Source organism: Cupressus sempervirens, chromosome 4, assembly GCF_028749045.1.
Source record: "Cupressus sempervirens isolate cs-2001-9-10 chromosome 4, ASM2874904v1, whole genome shotgun sequence".
Classification (NCBI taxonomy): Eukaryota; Viridiplantae; Streptophyta; class Pinopsida; order Cupressales; family Cupressaceae; genus Cupressus; species Cupressus sempervirens.
Genome location: NC_143121.1, coordinates 753,302,253 through 753,320,508, shown reverse-complemented (window position 1 = coordinate 753,320,508; position 18,256 = coordinate 753,302,253). Strand labels below are relative to the sequence as shown.

Sequence of the window (18,256 nt, the reverse complement as noted above, 5' to 3'; positions counted from 1 at the left end):
CTAAGTTAGATCCTTTTTTTGTGCTGCATTTTTTAAAATTTGTTATTCTATTATGAATGTTGTAAGAATATATATAATTGTATAGACAAGGGCTCCCATTGATACCTCAATTTTGCAGCTCTAGAACCTCTTCACCCATGCCTTTATTTGAAACCTCCCACACTACAAACTGCCATGTTGCACCTTCATCAAGAGTTGCCTCATTTAAAGAATTATGCTGTATTAAACAGATCAGGCAAAGCTGTACTTGTTCAACCAACTGAAACTTCTGGTGCACAGGACTGATTGACCAGTCAAATTTATCATAAGTTTCACAAATTTTCGTACGACTTAACCTAGCATTACATCAGTTGACTTTACAGCTGAGATTTTTATGGTTCAGAAGTCTACACTCAATCACGTTAAAATAAATAATTCATTCTCCTACGATTCCAGAATCCAAATATTGTGTTTCATACAATGCATTAATATGTTAATAACCACACAGCCAAAGACTTCAAACATTTAAAATATGCTTCCATAATAAATTCAGTAGCCTATTGTGGTGAATTGTCAAAAGACAAACTGGAACACAGCATCCAAATCAAACCTCGTGATCCCTTTGAATGTTTTAAACAATAGGTTCTTGAATATTTAACGGTTGAATGCAAGCCCCTATCATCCCATCATATTCTCAAGGAATCAACTATTATAAATATATTCATATTGATCAAGTTTGATAATAGATATACACCTGTCCAATCATAATACATGATTTCTGGCTTGAAACCATTTCAGGCCATTGAATTTTTTCAATCAATTTGGTTGAGTACTGAAACATGGTACTTCTGACACCACAAATGGATAGCAAATGCAAGCTGTCTTAAACACTTTCATTTCAGACTGACAAAAACTAAAAGAGAATTCACTCAGGTGGTATCTTCCACAAACATCCAAGAAAATATATTTGAGACCAAGGGAAGCTGGCTTGGAGATATTGAGCTTAAAATGAAGATACAAACAATTCATTCGGGTGATATCTTCCAAAGAAACATTTGAGAACATATATTTGCCAGAACCAAGGCAGCCAGTTTACAACCATTATCTGTTACAATAATTGGAATGCTTTAAAGGAGTAAAATATAATTGAAGAAAATAAGTACAATTGATGACCCTGTAAATGAAAGCTTGTCAACCATCTTCACCAAATTCCTTAGTAAACCGCTCGTGCACTTCCAGGTCACCCTTGCTAACAGTTGGTCTTTGCCTTGCGAGAACCTTATCGAAGTCTGTCTTTGCAATTGGAGGGGGTAGAATCTGTAGATACGGGATCATTTAATGTAAGCAAATGAGAAATTCTGTTCTTTGCGAAAAATCTAAAACTAAGTTATGAGTAGGCAAAATTAGTACAGGGAAATTACCAGCTTTTGTCAAAAAGATCACACAGATTTGATACAATACCTTTGATGCTTGACCCTCAATGGCAAGATCCTGCATTGTAGTTTGCACAGCCCCTGATTGCCTGGGACCACACGGCATCCACATCTCTCCATCTTGTGTAGAGACTTTTCTGAAGAACATAGCATCTTGAGTCTTACGAACAGGTTCAAATAACACATCTTTCACCTGCCAACAAGATTATCTGTGAACATTTCGCAATGGAATATCCTATAAACTAATGTAGTAATCCATCTGAACATGTCTACTGTTTCTTCTCATTTTTCTACTTTTCCTTAGAAACTTATCTGTACAGAAGAACAAGACAACTTCTACTTACACAAACAGAAATATCAGACCCAGAGAAGCCATCTGTTTTGTATGCTAGTTCCTCAAAGTCACTCTCTGTTAGATTATTAGGTGTATCACCTAAATGAACCTGTTTATATCTCATAATAAAACATACACAAAAAAATCCAAAATCAGTACCAAGCAAATTTAAAAAATTATATTATAAACACATACACTTTTATGTTGTTTACCATTGAGATTTCCAACAATCAAGTCTCAACATTATCTTATGCTGCAAATTTAAGACAACAAAATATGGTTGAGACATCCTGCACCTTGAACATATGCTGCCTTGCCTTCAAATCAGGTAGAGGGATGTAGATTCTTTTGTCAAAACGTCTCCTAATAGCCTGCAACCAAATTAACCATAAGATACAAGCTCTTTGAAGCTTAACTGTTTGAAAGCATCTTAGGAAGCAAATAAAATAAGTCCCCTATTAATCCTCGTTAAAGACAAGCAGTTTGCTATGTAAGCCTTGTAAGAGTGCATACCTGATCCAGAGCATATGGAGTGTTTGTAGCTGCCAACACAAGAACTTTCTGGTCATTGTGTCCTACACCCTATGTAAAATGACAGAGATATATATTATTACAGAGCAAAATCTTCAGCAAGGGATATGACATGACAGTTATTATGGGAAAGCTTAATTCAGATCAATTACAAGCTGGGAGTAACAAAATGCTAGCCATTTTTATAAAAATATACATATATAAATCGACCAAAGCATTGGAAAATAAAGAGTATTCATGATATCAAGAAATTAGAATCCCTTTTGCAAACACTGAAACAAGTATGCATACTCATCCAATTACATCAATAGATTCAGAAAATTGTGTTTCAAATCTAGTCTCATATTCTAGGAATGCTGTCAATTTATTGTAATCACCTAGGGTTGCATCCCTTCCAATCTTGTCATATCAGAAATTCCTCCCCAAAATTTCCATACTCCTATACTATCCTTCTAGGTTGCACGAATCCCTATAATGACTGCTGAAGAACATTTTGTAGTTTGGTGCATTATCATGTATGCACACCGATCAGCATAAGCTCCCCATTGCAATCTATAACAAGACCTTTGGGAGAGCTCGAGTCCCTGCCTTGTGTAAGGATTGGAAGTTATTTGCATAAGACATATTGTGAGGTGATAACAATTTAATTTCCTGTAGCATTACCAAACTATTTTGATTCCTATACAGTGGTGCTAACGACAAGACATTGAATAATCCAAATTGTCTTTGATCATACAGAATTGGTGTAATTTCATTTTTTTCATGAATCTATAGAGATAGTTGAATTAACTTCCCCTTTAACTAGCTTCAATTTCCTAGAACAATAATTCAAGAAACTAAATAAATAGCATTACCAAAATATTAACAATTTGTCGAAAGAATTATTATAAATTTTTTAAATGTTTTGCTACAAACTTAATTGAAAAATTAAAACTTAATAATAAATTATCCTTTCAATATTAAATAATATGGTGGAGCGTATAAATCAAAACAATAGTAACCAACATATGAATATTAAATAATGTGATGGGAGTACAAATCAAACCAATTAACTAAATATATTATAAACTAATAAAATGGTTAATAATGTTGGATTGTAGTGTGGAATAAAGACTTAAAATTAATTAAACATTTTGTTTGTTTTAACAATGATTTATAATAATCATAAACAGTTTTTGGAAAAAAATGTATTTTTTTATATCATAAAGAAATATATTTTAAATGTAAAAATAAAAACAATCAATCAAGCTAAATATATACTAGAAAGAACTAAACTATTAATAGTTTCCTAAAGCTACAAATAGTGAGCAGCCTTATATTTACTATTTTTAATATCAAAAGTATATAAACAATTAATCTAAATTATTTAGAAAATACCAAAATCTGATTTTAAATCATGTTAATATTTCAAAATTGATAGAAGCTTCTCAATTCATCGACACTTGTAAAAGCAAATTTTCAGAATCATGTAGATGCTTCTACAGGCCTGCCGGTCTTTGTGGCCATTGCTTTGTAAACATTGTGGGCTTGTTTACCCTGCCCCAGAAGAAGAGATCAAGGAGATTGGGTGTCCTGTCGGTTACCATCAGAATGGACCACTCCCTGCATTTTGTTTCGTTGCCCACTAGGCATCGCAGAATTGGGTATCCCATCTCAAACTGATGATACCGAATTCTGGCCCAAATTGTCAAAAATCGAATTGGGGATTCCCCACTCATTTTTCCTCACAGAGATAATTCAAGATGTGGCTGAAGTGTCTCATGATTTTTGTTATGATGTTGAAGCACCCAGGCCACTAGCATGTCCGGAACAGATGTTCATGATAGGTTTGGGCTAAATAGAAAATAAATTTGCAGATTCAGTTCCAACAATAGATCACCGAGAAATGCTGGGGATTTTTTTAACAATTTCTCTGCTAAAGGCCATTTATATTAACCCAAAAATTCAGTTGTTTAATTCAACATACTGATTATGTAATATTGCAAAATGACTTGCTATGATTTTTGTTTGTTTAATTATTAGTAGTGTATTCAACATTATGTCCAATGATTCTGCCCAATCCATTATGTGAGCGGAGGAGGGGGTGTGTGAATAAAGTCGGGCTAGATGTCCAACCAAGGGCGAAGAACCTGAGAGTGCACTTCTGCACATATTTGTTTATCAAACCTGGATAACCATGGAGTGATTGCGTAAGAGGAAGGACCAACGTAGGATTGAGATTTCTTCTTTGAAAGACAACCAACATTGCAGAGATTTGAAAGAAGTTTCTGGAATCTAATTTTGGAAAAATTTGGTATTAATAAATCATTTTTACCTCTAGAAAAATAGTGGTTAGTCAATCAAAACTAAAGTATTAATGTATAGAAATTAATTTAAAAATAAATCATTCTTGAACTTTAGTGAAAGGGTAATTTTAGTAATTTAATTTAATTGGTGGACCACAACTGAAAACATTAGTTCCCTGCCTTATAGAAGGCATAAGGCAGGGACTAAAAATTAATTCAACTGCATTTCTCTACAGTAGACAAGAGGTCAACCAAGTTTCACATTGAAAATGTGAAAATTCGAAAGGGCAAATTGGATTTGCCTAATATTACTTAAGATCACTGCAACAAAGAATGAGCACTTACTCTCTTCTACAGATCTGACAGAAGGCTCCAGTTAATGGGATGAGATTAGAAATGGTAATCCTACAGACAATTAAGCGTATACTGTATTATTTACTCACTTACTATTCCTTATGGCACAGCTAAAGTAAATATATTTTCTTCCATCTGACTTTTGAATCCAGATTAGAATGTTGTTCCAACTCTTCTTAAAAAATCCCACTTGGGTTTTAATCTAGTGAAGGCCTTGCATTATTCATGATGATGAAATCTAGCTTGACTAAACCACTGATACAAGGCAGTAATAGATGTAACAAATCATAATATAGTTAATGATGACCCAAAAACATGAAGTTTCAGCAATTATCACAACAAAATGACAACAGCTGAATTTATAATATATAACAGAGTCGAGTGAAACATGTATCAAAGTACATTTAACCAAAATGACTCGGAGATGAGCACAATAATGCATAAAAGAGTTGAAAAACGGACCACTTTAGTTAAAGAAACCATGGACACATGCAAATTGTAGCTTTTAATGGATCAGTCTAACAATTCTTGTTCAAATTCATTGGCCTTTCTTCCATCTCTTTCACTGTGGCTTAGTTGTAAAAAGTAACAATCCTAAGAGGAATTGAATTTCCCTTTTTCAAGAATCAAAATAATCATGTGTACTGGATAATTGATTTCATTCATACCTGCATTTGTACTAAAAGTTCTGTTTTTATTCGTCTTGAAGCCTCACTTTCATTACCTTCACCTCGTTGTCCACACAAAGAATCAATTTCATCAACAAAAATAATTGAAGGAGCAGATTCCCGAGCCATTTGAAATAGATTGGAGACAAGCTTCTCACTTTCACCCATCCATTTTGAAACAAGGTCTGAGGAAGATATACTGAGACATCACATTACAAAAAGATTAACATCAGAGATGAGTTATACAAAATGTTCAGAAATCATACATATGCTTGCTCAAAGACCACTCTTCTGCTATCCAAGGTTGATACTTGTGAATGACTTTACAAACAAATATATTGTTTATATTGTACCAATTTTGATGCAATCTTCATGCATATGGATCTGGGCACTATCTGTAGCAATTAGGATTAGACAAAAGAAAAGGTATTTTCCATGGGTGGCCAAAGTTAATTGATATAGATATATTATATGTAACGTTAAAAATGTAACAGAGGTTGTCATGATTCATTCAAACAGGGTATTTTCTATGGGTGACCAATGTTAACTAATATAAATATGTCATATGAAACATTAAAAATGAAACAGAGGTCATGATTCATTCAAACAGGTTAAAACAAAAAAACACCTATATTCATCCATTGACATGATGTTTACTCAAGAATTATCCAAAGGCAGTATTATAACTCACGAGTGGCAGATACTATTGGTGTGAAAAAGGCAAATCTCCTAATTAATTATTATAATTGGGTCCCTATTTGCCCTAGGATGCTTAAGCTTGTTTAGGTCATGATTTTTTTGTCTCAGGTCATAGGATTAAAACAGGTCATGATCAAATTATGTTCTCATCTACAGTTTCATACTTGTTACAACAAGAGTTTCTTTGCTTGTTGCAATCAATAATCCGTTTACATCTAATGAAATCTGAAGCCTCGTAGCAAATCAATAGCTTTCGAGTGTGAGAAGGTGTTTTGATTGCAAGCGATCCTTGCAGTGCTATGGAGTTCAAATAACACTCCAACATAATATCAAAGCTCCATATCAATAACTCCTTGCTTGTTTTCGAAGAGATTTGGCCTTTGACTTTCAAAAGTGCATCTTAAAGGAAAATGAATCATACCCAAAAGGCATCAAAACCTTAAGATCCCCTATCTAAACACCAAATCTAAGTGTAAAAAAATCTGGCAATTCTTTTGGGACTTGCAATTTTCCCTTTTAAAATCTGTAAACCATATCCTTGTTGTACAGCTGGTACCATGACAGATAGCTTTTGGAACTCAACAATAGTTCTCTACGCTACCCTATTGTTTTAGTTGCATTAGTTCTTTAAAATACCACTCAGGGTGTTTTTAATTAAATCTTGTGACAAGTTATGGGTGAATTCATCGTAAGTGGTTATATGCTAGTGGTCTTGGTAATATGGCCATGATGCCACCAATAACAAGCTATTCCCATTCCCATTAAGTGGACTATGACAAATTTTATGGTGTTTTCTTCTGAAAGACAGGTATCCAACATTTAAACCCAAGACCGTCCCATAAATTTCCCAGATCCATCAAAAGTTGGAAGAGTCATTTTACATACCCTTCATTTAAATCTTCATCGAATTTGCCATCTTCTCCAAATAGTGGCAACTCATGTTTTAGCATCACAATAAGCCCTAAAGGATTAATTCCTCATAAATTGAAGATCAAATTCTCCTATTAGTGGCAACTCATGTTTTAGCTTCCTCATAAATTTTGTTACATCCAATATTTTATTTTAATTTAAAAATATTCTGAATATAACTTACAGCTGTTGAGATTTCATGTGAGTTGGAAATGGTTGTTAAAATTGGTAATTCATTATGATTTGATGTGAATTGGAAATGGTTGGTTAAGTTGGTTGTTGCGATATTATTTGCATTGGAATTTATTGGGATTGTACTTTCACTACGTTATTTTTTTTGCAAATGCGCATCGAAGGGGGAAAGCATTGACAGAGGAATTAGGCCATGAACACCAACCTGCCACCGAGTTTGTCAAGTATTTGTCTAAACCACCTTGGCCAGCAGAAAACAGACTAGAGCAGACTAAATAATACCAAGTTTCCACTCTGAGCTGGCTAGGTCATCTAATTTAAAATATATAATTATAATAAAGTTGTTACCTTTAAATTGGACACTGGATATTATGCATTCTCTGATGTTGGACATATTATATTATATAAGTAATACCCATATTATTATTTACATATATCTGTATGTTATATTTTTAATATATATATATATATATAGATAGATAGATAGATAGATAGATAGATAGATAGATATACGTACAAGTATATGTAAATAGTACAAGTATTATTTATATAATAGTATGGGTAAAGATTTAATTCCCATATCAAATTTAATTTTATAATTCTTTTTATTATTTAGGCCTTTTATATTTCTTCCAATATTGCATGTTCCATCCGCCAATAGTGTAACTTACAGCTGCATGTCTCCGCCACCTTTCTCTTTCATGCAAATCGCAACACCATCTTTGCTCTTTTTGTTTCCACGTTGGCCGGAGGAAAAGGATATCATTTCTCTCAAGTCACAAGGTTTCCCTTCTCCGCAAGAAGCATTTTTTTAATTTACCAGTTGTATATCAACCTAAGCGATCTGCCATTATAAGTCACAATTGTTTATTGTCCAAATGGAGCTCACTCATTATAATAATTGTATCTGCAATTGTATGATTTTATTCAAATTTTCCTGCCATACTCAGTGAGCAACGTAGAAACTGTGATATCAACTAACAAAATTCATTGAAGTTCAATGATCATCAACTAAGTCGAGCTAGAAGAGCAAGTGAACTACAAATTGATAGCTCCTTATTCAGGTCGTATTTCTTTTGAGATTGTTTATTTTATTGTGATATTAATGGACATTACATTATCATTCATAGCATACACAAAGACTCTCTAGTCATACCATTGTTTGCAATATGAAAAGTCAGTATGAGCCATAATCGAATTATCTTACCAGTCATGCCAAGAGCACTCATGGGTTGTTAGTTGCCTCTGTTACATAATGTTTTCTAAAACTTAATTAAATGTGTCAAGAAGAGAATCAGTTGAACATTTCGTTTATACTTCCAAAATATAGTGACATAAAAGTATATGTCCCTAAGATTTACAGAAGATTGTCCATGGCTGAAAGGATCTGACCACAAGTTAATCATAATCTTTCTTTCTTTTCTAATTTATGGGTTTAGACAGAAATTACTTTACATAACTAAATATTTTATAATGCAAGCTCGGCAATCACACTAGAGATCATCAAGGATGACCAAGAATGGCTAAGATGAGTGGTGTAGTCCATAAGAGTTGGACAAATTGATAAACCTACAAAATCAAAAAGATTAATCAGAACTATGAAAAATAATATAATTGGAACCTAGTCACATCATAGTAGTGTCCTTTGGAAATCCCTGGCGAGGGTAGGTTTAGTGACGAAATAATGCTACCATGATCACCAGAGGTCAGGATAACTCATAGTTGAATGGATAGTCTGTTGGGAGGTACTCACAGTCTAGCCGGCTATGTAGTTGACAACTTTAACACAAGGTTGCTTAAGTGGCAGGACGAGATGGTGTACATGTGCCTTATATCGTACAAGGTAGGGCCATTCTCAGTAGAGAATGAGTGGTGATTACACTAGGTCTGTGGTTGGGAGGTTAAGCCACTATCAATGTTTTTCCTCTCCTTCAAATGCCTAGACTTGCACAAAACAGATCAGTTCCTACTTCTCTTGATGTGGTGTGATCTAAACCTTGCTAATATTCCGTTATTTTCTTCCAATTGCATCTTTATCTCAGCTTCAGCTTTATATTTTATGCAGTTACTTTCCTGTTCATATGAAATGGTTGTTAAGATATTGTGGTTAGATATTACTTTACATATCATGTGTGATATAGTTAGTTGGTCTATTCTGATTGTTCTTTCTAGTTCATCAAAAGGTAGTTTAAATCTTTCAGTGGGTAGTTGCGGTCTTTTCATGAGAATGCCGCTATGCTTTAGCGGTTAATCAGTTAATTTCCATTATTTCCTTTTCATGTTAAGGGTAGCTATTTTTCCTTCTATTCAGTAAAAAGAATGGAAAATATCTTAAGGTTATTAGCCCTTTAAATTTTTAGGTTGTTACAAATTCAAGATGAGAATTTGAATATGCTTCTGCAATTGCATCCACATTATCAATGGTTGGATTATTTGCTTCTTCCTCTACCAAGTGTTTTTCCCTAGGTAAGAAGGGAGGACTTGTCAATCTAGGGGTTGGTACCCTTGTTGGTTAGTTATTTTCAGAATGGTTGGAGTTGGTATCCCTCACATTGGGCTGGTTGGATGGATTATTATTGTTATTCATGGTTTGGATGGCTTAGGGAAGAAGTTATGTCAATCTTTCATTTCGCTAAAAGAGAGCTTGAGTGATTTCCTCCATGGTTCACTTACAGTGTTGTTGGGTATAGGATTATTGGTGGGTGTATGTTTTTCCCTTTCTCTTTCCAAATCCCTTTAAGCCCATTGGCTAAGCTGTATCATACTATCAACTATTCTTTGTCTCAAGCTGGCAGGAATTGTGCTCTAATACCAATTATTATGTCCCCTTTTTGATTTACCATGGAATTTTCCCTAGAATCACAAATTGGGATATGGTTAAAGATATATCTTTACCCAATAATATATTTCTTTATTTGAAACCTTGATTTACATCTTGCAACCAATATCAATGATTATTGTACTCTTTCAATTATTAGGCTTAGATGGGAATGTGTAATTGTCTCAAATCAATAAAAAAGATCATATCTATATTACTACCTAGTATTCAATCACAATAGGATTTGGAGGCGGAAGCATAATAGATCTGTCTGAAGCCATCTGTGCCCTAAGCCCAAGAGCGGATACTCGCCCTCTTTGCTCTAGTGGCAGGCACATTGAACATCCACCCAGGGTGGTCTACTATGGGGTGCTTGTATCTACTTTCCCTAGTTACGCATCATCTTGTTAAGTCAATAGTCAATCATCATAGAGCTGCGACCGGAGGTCACAATAGGAGGCCTTGTAATCCACCTATCTAAGCCCAAGAGCGGACACTCACTCTCTTGGCCCTAGTGGCAAGCACCCTCACAGTTTCCATTTTGGTGATCTTATTATGACTGCTCCCCTTCCTTACACCTTCTTCCCTTCCCTATATGATTGCTTATGAGGTTACCCAGAGATTTATGTTCAAGTATATATATATATATATATATATATATATATATATATATATATATATATATATATATATATGTTTGTGTGTGTGTGTGTGTGTGCGCGCGTGCATGCGTGCACACGCGCATGTGTGTGTGTGTGTGTGTGTGAGAGAGAGAAAGAGAGAGAGATTATATCATAAACACTAACTTATAGTGCATAGGCTAAGCATATACCACGAAGATAGGTATTAATGCTATTAGCTGTTTGGTATAAATCTGGATCTGATCTATTATAGGTCTGATCATGGTTCGTATTTACTGCTCACAATGATCTTTTACAGATATAGATCTGTGATCTTTTATTGACAGCTGTAGATGCTTGAATCTGTATTGATGCCCTCAATTGGAGATCGATATTGATTCTTATACTTTCTCATTGGGTGAAAAGGTGTCTCTTCCCACATATACCTTTTTCTAAGGGGCCATCCCTTGCCTTCATATCTTTTGGCCCTTAACTAATCTTTTGGGTGAATTGCACCTCTTGGAACTAACCATGGCTTCACTAAACTCCACCAAGATTTGCTATTTCTTAATGGAACTGCTCCCTCATCGCTGATGTAGATCACTGGATTGAAACATCATCAATGGGAGAATCACGTAGTCTTAGGTTAAGATGATTTCCACAGTGCTGTGCCTGCTCATTCATGGTAGGGATGTGACATTCTCCTCTTATTGAGATCACATATTCTCTTTTGTTGCTATTGAGATCAGGATCACTACATCCATGTATCCTTTTGAGATAATGCAGCACAACATTCATCCTCTTCCAAATACAGATTTTGGTATCCCTATCTAGCAGACCTATCATCGGAGTCTCGAATTGCTGATATACATTGAGGAATCAGCATTGTCTCTTTCTACAATGACAAGTAGATCTATTTCTTGCAGAGGAAAAAATGTTGGCAAAAAAAAATATTGTTTTCTATCTTCAAGCCTCATTAGCACAAAAGCTACTCTTTGTGGAGGGAAATTCATAGCCTCATCCTCTCTCCTATTGGGGGCCCATTTTGAGAAGTCCTATCTTTCATCAGATGTACATGTTAATTTTTGTTCTCTCTTGTGGGAGGAGCTTTTCCCCATGATGTCTTCTATTTTCTCTAATGGAGATTTATTTGTTTGCACACCTCATCAAGCCTTGTATCTGGGACCCATCCATACATCCACACATTCATCATTAATGTCTCTTTGCATTCCATTGTTGCATTTAAGAGGGTATTGGTGATAAAAAGGTAATTATTATCAGGTTTCTATTCACACTAGCATGCTTAAGCTTACTTGGATCATATGTTATTTTATCTCATGTCATAGAATTAGGAAACATGGCATGATCTACTTATCTTCTCATATAGCGTTTCATCCTTACTGTAATCAATATTTTTAATGCATCTAATGAGATCTTACATTTCATTGCAAATCAATTGCTTTTCTTTTCATGTGATAGAGTATTTTGATTACAAGGGAAGCCTTGAGGTGCTTTTAGATTTCACTCATCAACTCCAACAAATATAAGATGTAACAAAAAATATGCAGTGGTGCTTTAATCCTCCAATATATATAGCAAGATATGCAGACATGATTTAAAAAGACACCTATGCATTAAACTACCACAGAAAGAATCGCCTTCTTGTTAATCTCATATTGGTTCTGACAAGTGTCTATACACTTATGTCATTTACTTAGTTCATGCCGAACAAGTAACATATGCCGAGCACAAAATAAAAGTTAAGAGCATGCCAAGTAAACAGTGACTGTCGAGCCACTCAAGTGCCAAGTCACTCAAATGCCGAGCAGATAGTATGTGTCGAGATTCAGGTGTCGAGCAAGCAGTGGATGTCGAGTCACTCAAATGTCGAGTGACAGAATTGAAGTTACAGTTAATGCCGAGCACTAGGGACTCTAGATGTCGAGTAACACAGTTTTGACATAGTTGTTTGTATTGGCACAAACTACTATGTAAACAGTTTTTAAGCCGACTTAAAGATTGATTTACGATCTTTTGTTGATAAGGACGAATCTTGTCTGAATCCCTATGTATTACATGCATTCAATCAGAAAAAGAGAAGGTTTAAGCGGCAATATGGGTGAATCACAGCCATTGATTCATACCTAATCTAAGTCACCTAGGTCTTCTTAAGGAGGACAAACCCTAAATGTTCAATAGAGAAGAGGAGAGAGGGAGAGTTTGCATGCGCAAATAGGACATTCATGGTGACCAAGGTATTATGATTTGAGCATCATTTGTAGAATCAGTTAAAAGAGAACAAAGGAAAGGAAACAATGGACAGCAAATAGACATCTGATCAAAAAGGATCAAGTACACATTGGTATAGAGGTGATTTGACATCAAGTAACAGAGAGTTAATCGCAGGATCATTGCTAAGACATTCTAACAAGTGAATCAGTTAAATCTCTTAACAGAGTAGTCCTAACAGGTTGTATTGAAATCCTCTAACAAGGTGCTTACTTAATTGTGAGTTAAAGTTCTTTAATCAAGCACACTTCTAATTGGGTGTTAAAATCCTTTAACAAGGTAAGACCTAACAGTCTTTGTAAGCTTTTAACAAGGTAGACCTTTCACAGGGTAGTTCATGTTTCACTATCAAACATTGTAACCTTCATTGGATAAACTTTATTACTGCAGTAGTGAAAATTTGTGGGTGTCATCCCCACCCCAGTTTTACCTTCTCATTGGAGGGATTCTCGATAATCATATCTTGTATCATACATCTGTGAATGCTTACTTGTTTACATACTTTAGATGTATATGTTTTATATGGTATTTCAGTTTACTTGTTGAATTGTGAGATGGATGTATGGTGAATGTTTTTGTGAGTATAAGTTTGAAAAATTGATTCACCCCCCTCCCCCCCTCAAAATTTACCTTTCCTATTGTAATTCCAACAATTGGTATCAGAGCACAGTTCTCTGAAAGTAGAGCTTTGCAACTTTGAGAAAAGATCTTGAAAATGGAAGCCTACAAGTTGGGAAAGATTATTGAGAACCAGAACATTGAAAAACCACTCATTGTACATCAGTTGAATGAAACAAGAGATGATCTAAAGAAATCATTGAGAAGGAAATTGCTATTGAAGAGAATGACACACAATACCAAGAGATGGACACTACTGAACTATTTGCAATTAGAAACTCCAATGAATTTGATGCAGCCGTTGTAGATCTAATGGAAAAGAATAATACCTTAGTTGAACAGATTAGAAATCTAAAGAGAGAGCAGAGTCACAAGCCATATTGCTATGTGAGGTGACCGAACAAAAAAAAAAGCTATGGACGACAAAGTCATAGTTGAAGATGACAAATGAATTTTGACCAGCAGACTGGAAGAGAAATCATCAAAGATAAATAGGATCACTCACATGCAGTTGGAAACAATGAATCAAGTCATGATTGCTAGTCATGAAATAAATGTTAAAGGCATTGGGATCACAACGCTAAAATTGCAGAATGAACAGTTGAGCAATGCTCTGAAAAGGGAAAAAGAGTTTACTGAAAGTTTCAATATACCTAGTGAAGCCATCAAGTACTTTGAACAATTGATGAGATCCCCTAAATCTAACAAGGATACTTCTGGATTGGGATACACTAGTACTAAAGAAGGGGAATCATCCAAAAATGGTGAAGAAACAAGTAACAAAGGTAAGAACTTCAGACCTACTTGTCAAAATTGTGGTCAGATAGGTCATACTGCTTATGTTTGTAGGAGCAAGATTGCGAATCTGAATGTTAAGCAGAAGAACATGGGTCACTACCACAAATGTAACAAACAAGGTCATCAAGCACATGAATGCAAAACCAAGACCATGCACACTCAAAGATTTGAAGGATACTGTTATAACTGTCAAAAGTATGGACACAAAACTTTTGAATGCAAATCCAAACTCAAGTGTGGGGTCATCAAACAAGCAAACAAAGGTAAAGAACAATGGCAACTCTTATAATTGGAATTATAATACAAAATATAGTTGTCACTACTGTCAAGAGTATGGACATATTCCTAAGAATTGTATTAGAACACATTTCAGATGTGATTACAAAAGGTGGTTGAGTCAAACCACATGTTTTAGCTGTTTGAAGACTGGTTACATAAGCAAAAATTGTCTAACAAGGTCAAAAGCACCAAATTGTGAGTTCAACAAAGGCAAAGGAAAGGCAGATATTGAAAATGTAGAGATGAGATGAACAAGACATGGAGGACAAAGGAAGATTGCAGCACATCAAGTGAAGATGAGATCACTTCACCCAATGGGTCAAGTGATCACACCCCCTCAAATTAAGCAATTAAGAGGTATGAGGGACTGATATTTAAAAGGATAAACTATACATCAGTTCCAAGGATTTAGCTTTGAAAAGATTACATATGCATGAATAAAGATGCAAATTGTTGTTAGGAATCAAGAATGAATCTTTAAGTTTTGTCAATTTTCATGTTACTACCGAGCATGAAAATTTTCAATATGGTTGCCGAGTGAAATGTTAGTGAATGCCGAGTTAGCAAAGTTGTTAGTAAAGGCCAAGCTCATAGTGGTTTGCCGAGCGTATGAAAAACACATGGATGTCAAGTGAGCCAAAAATTCAATTGAAGCTGAGCTTACAATTGTGTAAGCACTTCACATTAAATGCAATGTTTTAAGGGCTATTTGATCGATTTCTGCTCATTTGACATCATTTGAATTTGAAGTAGAGCACGAAGAGATAAAGGCAATCTGGAAAAACTGATCTGAGCATTTGCAAGTGATTTAAAAGGTCGTTCGATGCCATTCCAACAAGATTCACAAGGTATTTATTGTGTGTCGAGCTACACAATTTTAAATTTTGCAAACCCTAGTTTTCATGTAATGGTGTCTAGTTCTTCGGTAGCCAAGGTTGTAGAGGGAAAAGAGATTTTAAATGTGCAATTGATAAGCAATGAAATCAAACAACCTACCTTTAGGGCTATCCCAGATATAGATTACAAACAGGATCCCTCCACTGCGCTATCCATGATACCACTGCAAGTTTTGATGATACAAGATGTTAGAAACTGTTATACATACAAAATTGGAAGTATAAGTAATATGGAAATCAAGGAGACATATGGAAGACTATGTGGGAATGGAGCATTGAAGGAAGAATTCAAAATTGTTGAGAAGGAAGGGTTAACTCGTGCCTTAGGTTTCCCCAATGTATTCAAAACAGAGTGGATAAAAATTGTTTTGAGCAGAATTCATGACAACTTTGTGTGGCTAGAGAATGGACCAGTGAAAATCACCAAGAAGATTGTACGCAGAGTCATAGGGTATCTAACCTTAAGATCAGCCCAAGACAATGAGAAGTGAAGCTAAGGAAATAATTGAAAGAAACACAGGGGCTGTGTGGAATAAACGAGGGGTGACAATTGATACAATCATAGATCCCCTAATAGCTTTTGTAGTGAGGATTATAGCACACAAGTTCTATCAATCCAGCAAATTAAACAATGTACCTTGCATTGCAGTTGATGTGGGTTACAAAATAGTGAAGAAAGATCATACTTATGATCTCGCTGAGATGCAGTTGCATCAATTGATTGAGAATTTGGAAGCTATAAGGAAAACCAAAAGTGCACAATGTAAATTCGGATTTATTCTAGTATGTATTTTCTTTTATGTACAAAATAAATTTCCCACATTTGGTAAAGTTACATGGAAAGTAAACAGACCTATTGCAGTTCAAATAGGTGAATTTATTGAGCAACTAGGTGATAACTTTGAATTTGTCATGACAAGTTATTTTGAAAATTTCAAACAATCAATGAAGAAAAGACTAAAGACACCATTCTCACTAGTGGAGAAACATTTTGATGATGTTTGCTTCCTAATTGACACTGATTTCACATATATTCAGGCAGCAATTCCCAAAGTGAGATGGCTAAGGTCATTAGGATATGAAATAGATGTCGATGAGGCCTCTGCAGCAATCACAACATTACTTGCTGAAGAAGTGGATAAAGAAACGACAGCATTTGGAAACTATGACATGGCCAAATCAAAGATTACAACAGAATTGAAGACTACCTCAGTGATCAAGAAGAAGAATAAACTAGTTAAGAAGTCGAAAGAAAGATTTGGTGAAGGAGAAGATGAAGAAGAAAAAGAGGAAGATGATGAAGAAGAAGAGGAAACACAAGCTCAAGCACCATTAGCATTAACACAAGGTCAAGGAGAAGACCAACAAGAAGAAGTGGAAAATGTAGAAGGTGTTGAGGAAGAAGAAGCTAGTGAAGCACTTGCAGCTACTGAGAAGAAAAAGAGAAAAGCAAAGACACAAGCAATAAGCAAACCCAAGAAGCTTGCTAAACCTACTAAGCCCAAGCCTACAATACCTACCACAAGGGCTAGCACAAGAGTCACTGCACAAAAGGTTAAAGAAGTAGCCAAGCCTAACGAGAAGATAGTTGAAGCTCAGATGAGACCAAAGAGGAAATATGTTGCTCCAGCTAAAACTGATGAAGAGAAGACTAAATCGGATGGAAACAGCCAATTTCAAGTGGTGAATCATAATCCCTCTTTAGATTTAGACAATCTATGTGAGAATATTAGGAACAATGTTGATTTATCAAGATTCTCTCATATTGAGTTTGACAATCTTGGGAAGATTGAAAAGAACCAAGTTGAAAAGGCAGTATATGCCATGATGGCAATATTCAAAACGATTCCTCTAGAACTTGCTAACTCCGTACCTAAAAGCTTGTATGATAGAGTTGAGCAAAAGTGGCATTATTGTTTAGACACTGAGAAACAAATTAGGGAGACAAATCTTGCCCAAATTATGCCAGAGCTTAGTAAGGCTGAAATGAATAAAGCCATTAATAAGTATGCTGCAAATTTTGTGCCAAAATACAGGGCATTCAGCATATTGCAAAATAACTAGAGGATGTTGTACAGAAGTCCACGCAAATGTGGAAAATAACATATGGACTGTCAACATCTAGGGAAGCTGAGCAGAAACCTATTGAGGTAGGTGAGGATGAAGAAGATGACAAAGAACAAAACACAGTTGAGGGAGGCACAGATATGAGCATTGACGCCTAGACACCAGCTGAAGGAGCAGCAAACATAATAGAGTGTACAAGATTCACAAGTGTTGAATGCCAACCCTCCATAGGAGACAAGTACAAACATTGAAATTGTCAAAGTTAAGGATGTTTCTGAGACTATTTCTCAGAACATCAATCCCCTCACAGAGGATGATATGAAAAGGATACATGTTGAGACCACTCTCCAGGCCAAACTATGTGACAGCCTTGTACTGGTGAGTGTAGATGAAATTCACATGACAGATACAATAACTGCAGGGGAGGAAGTGCAAATACTAAACACACCTATAGTCACCCCTCAAGTCACAAGTGTACAACCTTCAC

General features: G+C 35.2%; 1 protein-coding gene across 1 annotated transcript in view; it reads right to left on the bottom strand.

Moving 5' to 3' along the window:
* Positions 1 to 686: 686 nt before the first annotated feature.
* LOC149563561 (protein SUPPRESSOR OF K(+) TRANSPORT GROWTH DEFECT 1) overlaps positions 687 to 18,256 on the bottom strand; it is a 62,513-nt gene continuing 44,943 nt past the window's right edge. The window contains exons 3-8 of the mRNA XM_089826772.1: positions 5,585 to 5,783; positions 2,260 to 2,328; positions 2,043 to 2,117; positions 1,757 to 1,855; positions 1,441 to 1,605; positions 687 to 1,296 (exon numbers count right to left, since the gene is read on the bottom strand). Of these exons, the coding sequence (XP_089682898.1) occupies positions 1,171 to 1,296; positions 1,441 to 1,605; positions 1,757 to 1,855; positions 2,043 to 2,117; positions 2,260 to 2,328; positions 5,585 to 5,783 (733 nt within the window). The 3' untranslated portion in view covers positions 687 to 1,170. The remainder of the gene's footprint in view (positions 1,297 to 1,440; positions 1,606 to 1,756; positions 1,856 to 2,042; positions 2,118 to 2,259; positions 2,329 to 5,584; positions 5,784 to 18,256) is intronic.